Raw genomic sequence first — 16,442 nt, 5'->3', positions numbered from 1 at the left:
CTGATAGTATCCCAGGCTGTATTCTGCACAATCTCCAAGCAAGAACTGGCTTTGCCATTGAGCACCCTATTCAACCACAGTAAGTACAAGCTTCATTCCAGCAGAGTGGAGAACTGCCATTGTTATCCCCTTGCACAAAGGTGGTGCCGCTACTGACCCTGGGAACTATTGCCCCATTAGCTTGACAAGTCTGATATGTAAAGCCATGGAGTGTATTATTATGGATATCATAAACGAAGACATCCAAAGCATAAAAATTGGCAGGAACACCACAGTTTCACACAGTAAAAGTGTTTATTTGTAAAAATGGACCAGATAAGCGCTTTCATGTTGTAAAACCAACGCGTCTTCACATCATAAAAACACAAAGTCACAACTCAGTTTAAAAACAGTTAGATGTTCAATCAGCTATGATAATTCATCACTTCATTAAACCAATTTCCTCCCTTTCAATACAGGTTTTAAAGAGACACAAGCAGTAATGCCAGGATGTTTATCAGCCTGTAGCCTCAAGATCCATTTAAGTTCTACTGCTTCAATATAGTTAGTGAGATCACCCCCCCCCCCCGGTAACCCACATGAACTATTTGTAATACTCTAAAAACAAACTCATGTCCAGCATTTTCTTTAATATGTTTAGCTAGTGCATTGTTCATATTGCAAGTCCTAATCTCATAAGAATGACTAAAAATTCAGATTCAATCATTCATAAGATTTCACTAACTTTACTGAAAAATAAAAAAGGGGGGAATTGATGGGATATATGGTTTTCCCTCATAGAAATTGCATGAATGTGATTTGGTCTCACAGTCACTGCATGTATTGGTAAAACTGCTGTCCGTCATACTGACAGTATGATATGTTTAGCAATAGCATAAAAAAAGCTGGCCCTGCAAATGCATGAAGAAATAACAAGAATGTGCTTGCATGACATATTGTAAAACAAAAAGTATTTTTGTTTTTCCTTCACAGTAACAAAGGCCAAATATCAGTATGATATATTTTTAGAACAGCATGTGAGGCATTGGCTTAACAGAATAATGTTTTGTAACAAATGTCATTAACAGTAGAGGCTTGTTAAAATATCCTAAACAGCTGCATGTACACAGATATTCAAGCTAAGGGGAAATAGCTAACACTACAGAAAAAGTTACAACTATCCTATCAATGAAAGAACATTTCAGCATGCTGAGAACTGGCTTCCTCTGGACAAGCAGGGCTAACACAGCAGAAAAAGTTACAACTATCCTATCAATGAAAGAGCATTTGTGAAACAACATTTCGGCCTGCTGAGAACTGGTTTTCTCTATATTGAGATAATGTTGCAAACAAAGAAGGCCTCAGTACAGGAAGAGAATGTTTCATCAAGGACGAGGCTTGAAGTTGGATAAAAAGCGACTGTGGAGAACTGTTTGTTCGACATTTTGTAATCCGAGTCAGCTGAGGAGGTGCGGTGTACATGACAGTATTATATCTGTATTATAAAGGAAATGTTGTAGTCTCACAGTAGTGCTTGGTCAGTTTGTTTCACGAAATCTGTTATTACTACAAATATACAGTTGTACAGTCTGTCTGTTTGACCTGCATGGTGCTGTTTATTCAGTTTAACACAGATAATGTTGGAATTCCATTTGCTTAGGCTAGACATAAGGTAGTTTTTTATGAAAAATTCAGAATGATTTGGTTTGACATAAGGATCTTGGTGGTTGGTGTAGAAAATAGGATAGTTATGTTTTGGAATCTGTAGCGGAATCCTATATTATAAAGAAAAATGGGCTGCCTAGCATCCATAAAGTCTTTTTCCACTGCATGGTTATGTTTCTGACTAATATTGCAGTTCTGTTTCAGGGTCTTAGTTGCCTTTATGGTTCTAGTTGTATAATATATGGCCACTCCTATTTTCTGACTCTTTCCTCCATTGCCTTTTAAATCTAGGATTGCTTGATATGTTCATCATTTACACTGTAGTTCTTGAAGTGTGTACAAGTTTAGCATATCTGTCTTCACACTGGGAGGGTGGGTTTAGCAGCAATCTTGGTTTTGCAGTCCTTGTGAAAGTAATATGTGTGTGGATTATTTTTGCATCCACGAGCTAATTTTTTATGTAGTTGTATTTTATGATTATTATTGTGTTTTTCTATCCATAGGACACGCTGAAAACAGCTCTATTATCTATTGAGTCTAAACATTTACGAAACAAACAGGAGAAAGAAATCATAGACATACAAGTAAGTAATAAATTATTTGTAATCAAAAAGTTTAGAAAGCAACAAATGCATTGAGGATTTACTGTGTGTTTTATGTTTGCGTCCTCATTTTAGAACTGATTTTAAGGAACTTTGGTTATCAGTGTGATGAGTGTCAGAAGCCTCACTGTAGTGTAATATTTTTTATGTTGTTTTGTTAGAAGTGAAGGAAAATGGAACTGTTTTTAACTCTTAAGGAGTCGGGATAGTGCATTGTTAAGTCATGCACTATCTCATTGATACTCCTTAAAGGTTATTTGTAATGAATGATCTTTGTGTGAACCTGATTTGTTCAAAGCATTTCATATAGTAGTTAATAGTATGACCCACACAAGCTGTTTTGTATTATTGAAGGCAACCAAGGCATGGAGTTGGTAATTCATGTTTCAGCTTTCCGACACTTAGTATTGCCTATTGCATAGTAATATTGTTTTAGAAAGAAATTTCTTACCTTTTAGAAATGCCATTTTAGTTTTCACACTCCATTTTTGCTTTCTGTGCCCTGCAAGTCAGCAGGCTTGCTAATTTACTCCAGATATATACACAAACAGATGAATGTGGAAGTACATTTGCAGTACACTGTTAACTTTTTATGCCACTGTAAGTGTGACGGCCAAAGCTAAAGAAAGGTGAAATTTTTGAATGTGCAGGACAGGAATGGTATGCAAGAGAACAAATAAAGTAGGTTGCTCAAATATCTATTTAAAATTGTTTGAAGGGGACTGGTGTATTAAAAAAAGCTATTATGTAACATTTAGCTACTAAGTGGCAAAGAAAGCAGTGTACTGTGTTGCAAATATCAAATTATAGGGAATATTTAACAGATTTTACTTTGTGACCGGATTGCATTGCACAAATCAGAGTTGAGTGCTTGTATGATGTGGTGATTCTTGGCACCTGATCGACAACTGACCATGACCCTCTTTGCGTAGCTTTGTGAGTGGTACATTGGTGTGTGCCACAGTGGAGTCTGCTATAGGATATTGCACTATGCGGAGGTATGTCTATTCTGTGCTGTAGATATGCTCATGAAACTGACACAACCACATGAGTTTTGCATCATTTTGCATCACTTATCTGCTTCCAGACTTGTAGGACCTTAGTATGTTTTGCATCACATATGTAAGTAATCAAACTCCACATTTGTATAGTGAATACTAAGTGATTGAGATGTATTTCCAAAACCTGTTAGTTCACGTGGACCTTTCTACATGACTGATCAGCTCCCCCAGTCCCATAGGGGCACATAATTTATTGAAACAAACCAAAAGGAACTGCCAAAAAAAGCTCAGAATTCTACTAAAAGTCAGCAGATAAACGGATGGAAGCACTCGCCACTCCAGAGACCAGTCCATATTGTACATCATACCTCAGTTTCCTCCAATCCTCCAGTCCCACACAGGGTGCAGTGTACCAAAGATGAACTCCAACAATACTTTAAGCCCACATAGGATATTTTGCATCATAGATCTCTTTATTCCCCCCAATAGATCCATCACACATTTCCAAAATTTACCAACTGACATGAGCATACCTTCTTCAGAGATCAGATTCCCCCAAATCCACAGGTCCATCAGTTATAATTTCAAAAACCTACAAACCCACATAACCTTTCTGCATCACCCATCAGTTTCCCCAAATATCACAGTCCCACATAACTTCTCTGTCACATATTTTGTATGTGTAGTATATATATAAATATCAGTAGTTAAATATACAGCTTTTTAGTAATAAAAGACTCTTTAAAAATACTCTAAATGTTACCACAGACTCCTTACAACCACCCGAGGTTAATGATGCAAAAAGTCTTATTATCAAACTACAAATTAACAAAAACAAACAAATAAATATTGTCTATGTTTACATTCCCCAGGTAATAACACAAATACCTTTGAAGACATCCTCTATTGGTTATCCAGCACAAACCCCCCACAAGTAACCATTGTACTGGGAGACTTCAGCATTGATTGGAACACCTGTTCCTCGGAATCTCCTACAACCCATGTAAACCTTTATAGGTTTACACGGACCATATCCTCCCCCCACCAGGATCAGAAAACCTAATAACAAAGAAAGTATCCTAGATTGGATACTTATCAATAGCCATCCCCATATGTACTTGTGTCTGGGACCCTCCCTGATGATCTAAGTGATCACTTTCTTACTTATGTAACTAAGCACAAGGCTGACGACTCTCACCAGCACACCTACAAAACAATAAGAATTAATAAGAACTTTAACCTCAACAATTTCCAAAAGGGACTCAAATTATGCAATTAGTCTATCCTAAAACAATTGCATTTGGATGAAGCTGTTGGTCACTTTAATACCAAATTCCTTGCTATCATTGATTCTTATGCTCCTGCGCCCTCTATTAGGACCAAAACAAACATTGCACAATGGCTTTCTAAAGATACCAAATCAAAAATCTTACTTAGAAATAAGGCATGGGCCACTTGGTGTGGCACAAAATCCCCACTAGATCAACTTAGATATCGGCAGCTAAGGAATGACACAAAAAAATCTATTATGCTTACTATTGCCATCTTTAGCAGAAGCACCAAAACAAACCCCAAAAGTTTTGGGCAGGAATAAACAAACTTCTTCACCCAGGAGAATCCTCCACTCCTACCCCCTCAGCTTCTAACCATAAATCTCCGGAGGACATTGCAAATACCTTTAATAGCTTCTTCACAGAGACTATCTAGTCCCTAGCTAGCCAACTAACTCCCAGCTGCTCTGACTAAACTGCTACTACACCCAGGACTCAACTTTCCTTTAGCTTTTAACCTGTTTCTACATCACTTATCCGAGTCCTAATTAAGAAATTAAAACCTACCACCCTATCTGCGGATCTCCTCCCAGTAGAATATCTGCGAAAAGCTGCAGATGCCATAGCATATCCCATTTCCATCTTAATCAAAAGAACTATATCTGAAGCTACCATCCCCTCCATCTGGAAAATATCCCATGTTATACCACTCCATAAAGGAGGTAGCTCCATTGAACTGTCAAACTTCAGACTCATAGCTTTTCTGTGACCGCTGGCTAAAATTATGGAGAAGTGCATCCATAAACAACTTCTGCACTATCTCATTCAGAATAATCTGTTGGCTAACTCTCAACATGGCTTTAGGCCATACCATAGTACCACCTCTGCCCTCCTGTCATTCTCTAACGTCATTAACCATAACCAAAATAACAACAAACTATCCTCAGCCCTCATTCTCGATCTCTCCAAGGCCTTCGATATGGTTAACCACCAGCTACTCATCCATACTCTGAAGGCCTTCTCCTTAGATAACCATGCACTCCAATGGTTTCAGTCTTACCTGTGTGATAGACAACAGGCTGTCTTATGGCAGGACAAACTATCCAGCCTTCCACTCGTCACCTAGGAGTCTCCCAGGGCTCTGTACTAGGACCCCTTCTTTTCTCTGTCTTTATTAATGACCTTCACACTGTCATCCCAAATGCAACCTGCATTCAATACTTTAATTTGTTCAGCCACCTCCCTGACAAATCTATTGACATTATCCCAGAATACTTTCAAGACAGTTGAAAATTGGCTCTATAATCATCGTCTGATCTTAAACTCTTAACAAAAAAAAGCTGCTACTTTTCTCCCCCATCCGTAGGTCCTCCTCTCTATTCTTTACCATAACATCTAATAATGGCACCATTATTTCTCCGGATGCCCAGACTAAACTCTTAGGTGTTATAGTAGACAGTAACCTTAAATTTGATGTGCATGTCAACTAAACTATCAAAACTATTAGTAAAAAACTTGGCTCCCTTTATAAGATCAAACCTTTCTTTACTCCACTTGCTAGAACTGCTGTTGCCCGCTCAAATCTTCTCTCTACCCTTCTTTATGCCTCCCCTTTATTCACCAACTTGAACAAATCTGATCTTAGCAAACTCTCTAGCTCTTATAACCACATTGTTAGATTTTCCACTGGCACAGCATACAGGACACACCACTGTCATAACCTAAATCTTATAGGATGGCTAGAATTGCTTAGCCTACTTCAACACAACCAGCTCATAGTGGCATATAAAGTACTCAACCAACCTGAAAATACGCCTACACTTAAAATCATCATCAGCCCCTATAGTAACCTTAGCCCACTTCGCTCATCTAACAGACTGCCGGTTCAAACATTCAAAACCAACAACTCAGTTGGGGACTCCCCGTTTGCCAACTCTGTTGACAAAATGTGGAACTCTGTTCCTGCCGACCTTACTCTAGAATCCTCACTAACTCAATTCAAAAAAGTCTCAAACAATATTTTAAAACACACTGGCTATGACCTTGTTCTACTCCTGACTAGGTTCTTTTCTGTAATTGTGTACAGTATTTTATGCTACATAAAATCTGTGCCATAATTGTTAGTCTATATACTTACATAATTATAATAAGACAGATTGTATAACTTAAACCAACACAGTCCTGGCACTCAAAAGAGGTAGAAATAAATTTCTTTACCCCAGTGAAATGTGGAAACAACAGCTTTATTGCATAAACGAAATTACACCACAATAGCGTTTTTTTCTTCTGTTCTACTTCCTCAGATGCAAAACAGATTTACCAAGCTGTGTCTTCCTTTTATACCACCCATAGTGCATGCAATTATTTAATTAACCAATAAAATCAATACTTTAAAATCATTCCGTTCCTTAAAATGAAATACAATGCATTTAAAAATTCATGTTGACAAATTTTTACTAATGCGACCTAATCTGTTACATTTGCACCCAATACAAAATGTGCACACCAACAATGAGTAAATTCATGTATATTTTAAATCTAAAATGTATAAATATGTATAATATATAAATATTAAATAAATAAGTAAATGTATACATATGCAAAAAAATGTGTGTTGAAATGTATGAAAATGTATATTGTATATACTGAAATAAACATCCTAAATGTGCCACTAAATATTCAAACTTTAACCTGTTATTTTCACTGGTTAAAATATTTTCCATACAATTTATTTATAATTTAGCAGTTCTCATCTTTAAAATTGGTACTATGGATAGATGTTCATTAATTCCTGGGTGCTTATTAGCCTCTGACACCAACTGCCAAAAAAGCTCCCTCACATCTATTCTTGTTTCCCATGCACCACCCCTAGGGTCAGGGATTATCTTTTCCAAAACAAAGAATGTCCACTTGGAATTTTTACAGTCCAGTGTGTGCTTGTATAATGCATTGTTATGATCCTGTGTCCTTACAGCGTTCATATGTTCATATACCCTCCTTTAGCTTACGTGTGGTCTTGCCCACATAAAATGCCCCACAAATTTTACATAAAGCGAGGTACACAACCCCCTCAGTATTAGAGTTAGCAAAGGTGTCCGCTTCAGTAATCCTCCGTCTCTCCACAATATACACTTTACTCTGATTAATAATGTAGGGACACTGTGTCCAAGAACCACACTTATAAGTTCCTTTCTTTCCTTGACTAATAACCTTCTTTTCTTGCTCCAAAATGTCCTTAAGATTCCTTCCTTTCTTATAACTAAATTTCAAAGGGGCCTTAAACAATACTTCCAAATCAGAATATCCACTAAACTTGTCCCAGTGTTTGGCTATAATGCCTCTAATAGCTGGTGTGTCCATACAATATTGTAGGACAAAGTTTCCCACTGGGTGATTTTCCATTTCTTCCTGTTCATTCCACCTTGTTGTTCTAGGTGTTCTACCTGTGTTAAAACCATAGCGTTGTTGTTCCCATCCTCATTACCCTCCAGGTTCAAACCCAGGATAGGACAAAACCTACCTGTTCTACCCAACCTTACCTCGGCCACTGTTTGCTCAGTAAGGTCAGCTGTGTATTGTCTTTCTGTAAACATGGCCTTTAGTTTGTTGATTTCTATTTCAAAATCTATATCACAACAGGTCATTCTATTACTACGTATAAACTGCCCCTTTACAATACTCATTTTTTGTGCAAAAGGGTGGGAACTTGAAAAATGTAAATAGGAATTAGAAAATGTCCCTTTCCTGTATACCATAGGCTTAAAATATTGCTGTTCTGGAAGCTTCTGTAAGGTAATGTCTAGAATATTCATGTCCCTGTAACTAATATGATGCATGAATTTTAAAAATTCAGTGGTTTGATTAAGATAATCTGTAATCATTACTCATTGTTGGTGTGCACATTTTGTATTGGGTGCAAATGTAACAGATTAGGCCGCATTAGTAAATATTTGTCAACATGAACTTTTAAATGCACTGTATTTCATTTTAAGGAATGGAATGATTTTAAAGCATTGATTTTATTGGTTAATTAAATAATTGCATGCACTATGGGTGGTATAAAAGGAAGACACAGCTTGGTAAATCTGTTTTGCATGTGAGGAAGTATAACAGAAGACGAAAACACTATTGTGGTGTAATTGCGTTTACGCAATAAAGCTGTTGGTTCCACATTTCGCTGTGGTAAAGAAATTTATTTCTACCTCTTTTGAGTGCCAGGACTGTGTTGGTTTTGTTTACGTGTTATTTTGGACACTCTTTCCTCTGTTTTGTTTTGGTAGATTGTATAACGTGCTTGATTGAACAGAGTCTGCAAACTGTATATAACATGTATTGATTATATGATTTTTCTGTATGCTTTGTTTGGAGCTTTTCTCTCCGGGCCTTCATTGAAAATGGATATGTATCCAGTTGAACTATCCCAGGCAACAAATGTAAAATAAATTATTAAATAAATAAATAAAAATAAATTGATAATCCATTGTTTTTTTCTTGCAAAGGGAAGGAATGTAGCAGGTTACCTTATAAATAATCATTTTGTTTCACCTAATCCATTAATTTGCAATAGATTGTACCCTAGGGATTCCTTTCCCTGTGTATGTATGTATGTATATGTGATATGTAGATATATATATATATATATATATATATATATATATATATATATACATATATAGTTTACTATCATTTTTGCGAATGACATACTCTCTGCAGTTATGCTACCGAAAATCAGAATGTCGTTCACAAAATGACAAGTGAGTTGGATAGTCGAACACACTTATGCGAATGCAGTAATGCATTCGCATAAGTGTGTTTGACTATAAGGACAAGATTGCGGAACAGTGGGGATAGGAAATTCATCTATATCCCCACTGTCGTGTGATCTCAGAGTTGGAATAAATTAGTATATTTGTGTGTGTGTGTGTGTATATATATATATATATATATATATATATGTGTGTGTGTGTGTGTGTGTGTGTGTGTGTGTGTGTGTGTGTGTGTGTATATATATATATATATATATATATATATATGTGTGTGTGTATATATATATATATATATATATATATATATATATATATATATATATATATAATGTGTATGTGTGTGTGTATATATATATATATATATATATATATATATATATATATATATATATATATATATATATATGTGTGTGTGTGTGTGTATGTGTGTGTATATATATATGTAAAATGTGTGTGTGCATATATGTGTGTATGTATATGTAGATAGATATGTCTGTGTGAGTGTGTGTGTGTGTGTGTGTGTGTGTGTGTGTGTGTGTGTGTGTGTGTGCATGTATAATTTGTCAAATGTTTGACAAAACTGGATACTAAGAAACTGGACAGGGGGACAAATTTAGCTGATTAAGCAGTGAGGTAATTTATGTTGTGACGTATCCATGTTATTTGTTTTATATACGTGTGATGATTTATTTATTTTATTTATATTTGTTTACCAGGATAGTTCACTGATCTCAATGGACCATTTGCAGGCACAGCTAGCATGAACAGGATCAAGAAATGAGCAAAACATATTTATAGATACGTGGATATGCTAAAAAAATATATCCATCTTTACAGATGCAAATATGCAACGACATTTAGTTCAAGAAGCAGTTTACAAAGTCAAAACATGGATGGAAAAATGCAAATATGCTTAGCAGTGCGTAATAGATCAGATGTAGCTGTAATGACTGAGATGGCTTATGACTAAACGGAGATCAGCCACTAGAATTAAAGAACATTTAGGAAATATACATCATAATGCTCTAGATAGTCCATTAGCATTCATTTTAATGGATATCATGGCCAGGAATTCATGAATTAAAAAGTTACAAATGTGCATGCATGCTGTAAATGAAGTGTTGGTTAAAAAGAAATTTCATTATAAAGATAATATACATTAGCATGTAATACATTTAATCAGAGCTGTAATTTTTGTCAAAGTGCCAGGGGAACAAATTTTATGTGTGGAAAGGGGTTGCTTTATTATATTTTCCTTTCTCAGCCATTGATTGGAAAAAATGTGTGTATATATGTGTGTGTGTGTGTGTGTGTGTGTGTGTGTGTGTGTGTGTGTGTGTGTATATACACACACACACACACACACACACACACACACACACACACACACACGTCTGTATATGGATTTACCTCACTTAATTGAAATCATATATTATCGACTATCACTTTGTCGACACTCAAAATATCAAACTTTCACTTCACTTTATGGCGATTGTGATACAGTGAGGTTAGGAAATTTACTTTTTTCCACTGTAGTGCAATCTTGGAGTTGGTATATTTAATTTACAAGGGGTGTGGGGTGCAGAGAGGCTTGCCCCTCTGCAGAAATGTAGTAAAAAGTGTGTTTGTTAGTTAGGTGTTGTTATAGGCAGAGAGGATGTTATTTATATATGCATTGTAGTTTTCAATGTTATGAAGTACACTTTCAATGTTCTGAGTTTTCAGTGTTTTGGGTTTTCAGTGTTCTGGGATTTAGATGTTTTGGTCTCAGTGTTATGAAAGTCAATGTTATGAAATTTCAATGTTATGAAGTAGACCCATATATATATATATATATATATATATGTATGCATGTGTATATATATATATATATATATATATATATATATATATATTTTTTTTTTTTTTTGTGTCTTTCGGCTTTTCCCAGTTAGGGGTCGCCACAGCAGAACTCTGGTCCGCTAATGATTGGCAGTAGATTTTTACGTGCCGAGTTGCCAGCCCTGACGTACAACCTTCAACGAAGGTATGCGATCTGTGCCTGACGTATAAAGCCATGTCCAACCCGGAATTAATGGACATGCTGCACCTCAGAAAATCCAAATCCCATCGAGCTATGCGCTCGAGAGACTTGAACCTCAGCACTGAAATAAATAGGACATGCTGGAGGGACAGATTCATAACCCAGAGGCTTCCTTCACTCTGGAATAAAATCCCAGTCCAGGTTAGGCAGAGTCCCTCATTGACTCTCTTCAAGAGGAATCTTGATGAGTGGATGGGAGATCGTAGGTTTAACCCGGGTATCACTTCTGTGTCACTGTTAGACAGAGGCACAGTATACTAACCTCGAAAAAGGGCATAGAAAAATTAATTTAAAATGGGTGGCGAAAGCCAAACACATTCTGGCTAGGCTTATAAATGCCCTAGGGCAGATAGCCTAGTATGAACCTATGAACCATTCACGCATGTCTCCACACAGAAGACTCTCTAGCTGAGAATCGAACGGGACAACGTCTTACTGTGAGGCGACAATGCTACCGCAGCACCACCACTGCAGTTCTAGGTGGTGCTGCGGTAGCGTTGTCGCCTCATAGCAAGACGTTGTCCCGTTCGATTCTCAGCTAGAGCGTCTTCTGTGTGGAGGCATACATGAATGGGGCGTGTCTTCGTTGAAGGTTGTGCGTCAGGGCTGGCAACCCGGTACGTAAAAATCCACTACCAATCATTAGCGGACTGGAGTTCCGCTGTGGCGACCCCTAACCGGGAAAAGCCGAAAGACACAAACAGTATATATTTATATATATATATATATATATATATATGTATATGTATAGCTATAAAGATCTGTGTATGAACACACACACGCGCACACACACACACGTGTGTGTGTGTATGTGTATGCATGTGTGTGTATATACACGCATAAATATATATATATATATATATATATATATATATATATATATATATGGGTCTACTTCTATTCGTTGACAGCCCATTTCACTGAAACCCATTTGGTCGACAGCTCATTTCATTGACAAAAGTATTCAGGGCAAAAACCTGGGATTTGCCCCCCTCCCCACTGTTGTGCGACTGTGGAGTTGTTATATATAGTTGGGGGGGTGTGGGGGGCACAGCCCCCCACCTAGAATGTTTGTCGATGAAATGAGCTGTCGACCAAATGTGTTTCAGTGAAATGGGTTGTCAACGAATAGAAGTAGACCCATATATATATATATATATATATATATATATATATATATATATATATATATATGTGTGTGTGCGTATGTGTGTTTAATGCACATGTTCTTGTTGGTTATGCATTCATGCAGGTATGGGTGTATTTAAGTATGTATTTTCACTATCTGTATGGAATTGGTGCAACTCTTGAAATAGTGTTATGTCTCTATAAATAGAGTTTATTTAAATGAACATGAAATTACATGCCTTTACACTGATAACGCTTTTTTCTGAAACTGATCTGTGATGGTTATGTTGGTTGGAGGCTGTTTCCACTATTTTAGTTTGTTTGTTTGCTGTTTTTTCGAGATGGATATGATAAGAATTAAAAGAATTACACTTGAAACTTTTGTTTTTGGAGTGCTGGAATGTTTTGTCATTGATGTGTAACGAATCCGGAGCACTGCAGTGACAAATGCACCTCTTTTTGTCTTAATTTGGATATTGAAGGAGTGCTGACCACAAAATATTGGAAATTGAGGTGTTTGCTGTTTATTTATTGCCAAGAATACCAGAAAATACTCAGTTGAGTGTTTTTTGATGATGAAATTATGTTTGTAATATTATGGCCTCAAATAAAAACCTACGTCACTTTATTGGGTCCTTATCAGGGGACAGTGATGATTTGGCATGCTTTGGTTATTCTTCTGGGCAATCTACAACCTTGGAGATGAGTCGTTCTTTGGATTTAGTGATATGTTTACTTGACTGTTGTTTCTAAGAAATTTAGATTCTGTTATTTGGCATGTCAGGTTATTGAAAGCATATGTGAGGCAGACTTGGCTCCTAGGGGCCTTCGTGTTTATGTTGAGCCTGGCATTGGGAAGGAGGATGAACGTTTTTTGGCTAAATGGAGAAAGAGTCAAACGACTGCCTCCAGGTTGTTTTTAGAACTGCTAATTGAATATTATGAGAAGTTGTTCCCCCTTTTAAAAACTTAACTTGATGCTAAGTTGGATATATTGCAGAATTTTGAACAACAGAAGGAGTATGTGGACATGTATGAGAATTATCTGGGTGAAATGAATTTGTATGAGAAAGACTTAAGGGCCTGTAAACTGAAGAAGTTTAATAGGGGACTTGGGTGACTTAAAGGGGAATGTTATGTTTATGTGGAAGAAAGACAAGAGCTGTACGTTTTTCTGACACTTATAAGAAGGGTGTCAAATTTAAGTGTAAATATGTTTGTTCAATTTTTAAAAAGTGTATAATTTTAGTAACATGGAGTCAAGTATGTCTGATGTTTCTTCCAATGTTTCTAACACAGATACCGAGCCAGATCTTGTTGATGGCTTGGATACTACTTCACCTACTTATTGTCCCATAACTCAAAGCCTTAAGAATAAAGCAGGTGCTTTAGATGAGTTGGTAGATGCATCGAGGGTGAAGTCAACGAAATATTCAGGAAGGCAGTAGAAACCTGCACACGACTGAAAATGGGGCTGTTATTTCTAATACAAATAAGAATGACTTGATTGTTAATTTGACTTCTTATGACTGTACAGAGGGTGAAAGGTCATTGTTAAATAAAGGCTTGAACTGTATTCCTTCTTTTTGTGTTTCACATTATGTGCCTTGTGTAGATGTTAAGCAGTTATGTCATATTTTGTACTTGAGGTATTATTATGTCATAAAGGATCTGGGTTCAGCTAATGTGTTCAGGGTGAAAAAAATGTAACTTTCAACCACCATAGCACCTAAAAGTAAAACTTTGAGGAACAGGTTTTATGTGACTTGCATGTTAAACAACATGCTACTTTTAAGAATTATGGCAGTAACCTGAATAAATATGAGAAAGAAGCTCTTAAAAAGTTGAGAAATAATGCTGATTTAGTCATTACTTCAGCTGATAAAGGTGGGGCGATGGTGCTCTGGGATTCTTCCAGTTATGAGTCCAAGGTTAGGCAACAGCTTAACTTTAGAAGATTATATTTTAAGTTACCACTGGACGCCACATTACAATTTAAAAACTTATTGATGATTTTCTTTTATTTATTTATTTATTTATTTTATATTTGTTGACCGTGATAATCCGACTGGATACATGTCCATTTTCAGCGGAGGCCCAGGGAGAAAAGCTCCAAGATAATAATTCACATTGAACATTTAGTAAATGCTAGTTTCAAGCATATTGCAGTCATAAGCAATACCAGCATTTAGCACATATAGTACTAACTTATTATAAAGCACTTTACAAAACATAACATTATTTTCAAAGTTATATATACATAACATTACATTCAGGTTTAAGACACATTGAGCAGCAGTTATACAACTGACCCTTCCTGAAATGGAGTGGTAGAAAAAAGTTACAAGTAGTTAAAGGTAAGGCACCTAAGTAATAGAGAGGTCACTAGTCGGGGTTAGTGCAAGGATATAACCAATGAGTTTTGAAGTAGTTGCTGAGTTTGTTTTTGAATTGAGTTAGTGAGGGTTCTAGGGTCAAGTCAGCTGGGAGTCTGTTCCATATTTTTCCAACAGAGTTGGCAAACAGGGAGTCCCCAGCTGAGTAGTTGGATTTGTATGTTTGAACTAGGAGTCTAGTGGACGATCACAGTGGCCGGGTGCTGGTATAGGGGCTGATAATATTTTTTAGTGCAGGTGTATTTTTTGTTTGGTAAAGGACTTTATGTGCCACTATTAGCTGGTTGAACTGCTGTAGGCTTGGCAGTTCAAGCCATCCTATGCGATTTAGGTTGTGACAGTGGTGTGTCTAGTAGGCTGTGCCAGTAGCAAATCTGGCAATGTGGTTATAGCAGGATGATAGTTTATTATGATCTGTTTTGTTTAAGTTGGAGAATAGAGGTCAGGTGGAATCTAGTAAGAAGGGCTTGATTGCTGAGCAGTTAGAGGGTGAATTAAAGGTGGATGACCCTAAACAACAATATTTTTACATCTTATCCAAGATACATAAGACTGTGGTAGACCTATAGTCTCTGGTGGGGGTTCATTGACAGAACCACTATCTATGTATTTAGAGTCTCTATTGAAGTCTTTATTAGGTTTAATAAGAGCATGTATTAAGGATTCTGAGTTCCTTAAAGTTATCAATGAAATTCAGATTTCTAATAGTGCCTTCATGGGCACGCTTTTGACGTACAGTCCTTCTATACAAGTATACCCCATGAGCGTGTTCTTGCAGCAGTTAAATACTGGTTACAGATATCAGGTGTATACTCTCTTGAAAAGATCAAGTTTATATTAAGGCTGACTAGACTGGTATTAGAAAGTAATGTGTTTTATTCTGGCAAAGAGTATTATTTGCAAATTAAAGGTGCAGCCATGGGTACAATGTTTGCACCAACTTATGCAGACCTCTTCATGGGTTATTTAGAACAGGCCCTGATTTTTGATGATTCTAACCCCTTCAGAAGAAAACTGGTCATGTGGAGGAGATTTTTGGATGATTGTTGGTGCATTTGGTCTGGTAATATACATCAGTGGAACTCCTTTGTAGGCTATTTGAATGCTAGTGAATTTGACAGCTATTTTGTGGTTAAACTAGAATTTTTTACTACTGACTTTCTGGATGTCAGTGTCACAAAGCTTATCGTAAACCCTTCACAAAGACACTTTACTTATGGCTGGCAGTTGCCATGCAAGGCATAACAGTTCTGAATGTTCCGAAATCCCAATTCATGAGGCTCAGACGTATCTGTAATAATGACAATGATTTTCAACTTGAAAAAGATAAAATGGAAGAGAGGTTTAAACTAAGGGGTTATAGAGAAACCTTAGTTAAGTGCAGCAGCCAGTCAAGTTAAAAGGGAGGACCTTATGAATTCAGGCTATGATATGGATAGGGCTAGTAGGAATCCCAGTAATGTCAGGCTTATTACTACCTATGGAAGGAATAGTTTTAAGATCAGGGACGTCCTGAATAGCTTTTGGTATATACTTAAGATGGATGATTTT

At 36.6% G+C, this 16,442-nt stretch overlaps 1 protein-coding gene across 1 annotated transcript in view; it reads left to right on the top strand.

Moving 5' to 3' along the window:
• LOC122813911 (zinc finger protein 25-like) overlaps positions 1–16,442 on the top strand; it is a gene marked incomplete at its 3' end in the record, with an annotated part of 269,965 nt that overhangs the window by 38,034 nt on the left and 215,489 nt on the right. The window contains exon 2 of the mRNA XM_044086455.1: positions 2,148–2,228. Coding sequence (XP_043942390.1) covers positions 2,148–2,228 — 81 coding nt within the window. The remainder of the gene's footprint in view (positions 1–2,147; positions 2,229–16,442) is intronic.

This window comes from Protopterus annectens, chromosome 10.part0 (assembly GCF_019279795.1).
Source record: "Protopterus annectens isolate FY-2018-M chromosome 10.part0, PAN1.0, whole genome shotgun sequence".
In the NCBI taxonomy this organism is placed as follows: Eukaryota; Metazoa; Chordata; order Ceratodontiformes; family Protopteridae; genus Protopterus; species Protopterus annectens.
The sequence above is the reverse complement of the archived record's forward strand: the minus strand, read 5'-3'. Positions and strand labels throughout refer to the sequence as shown.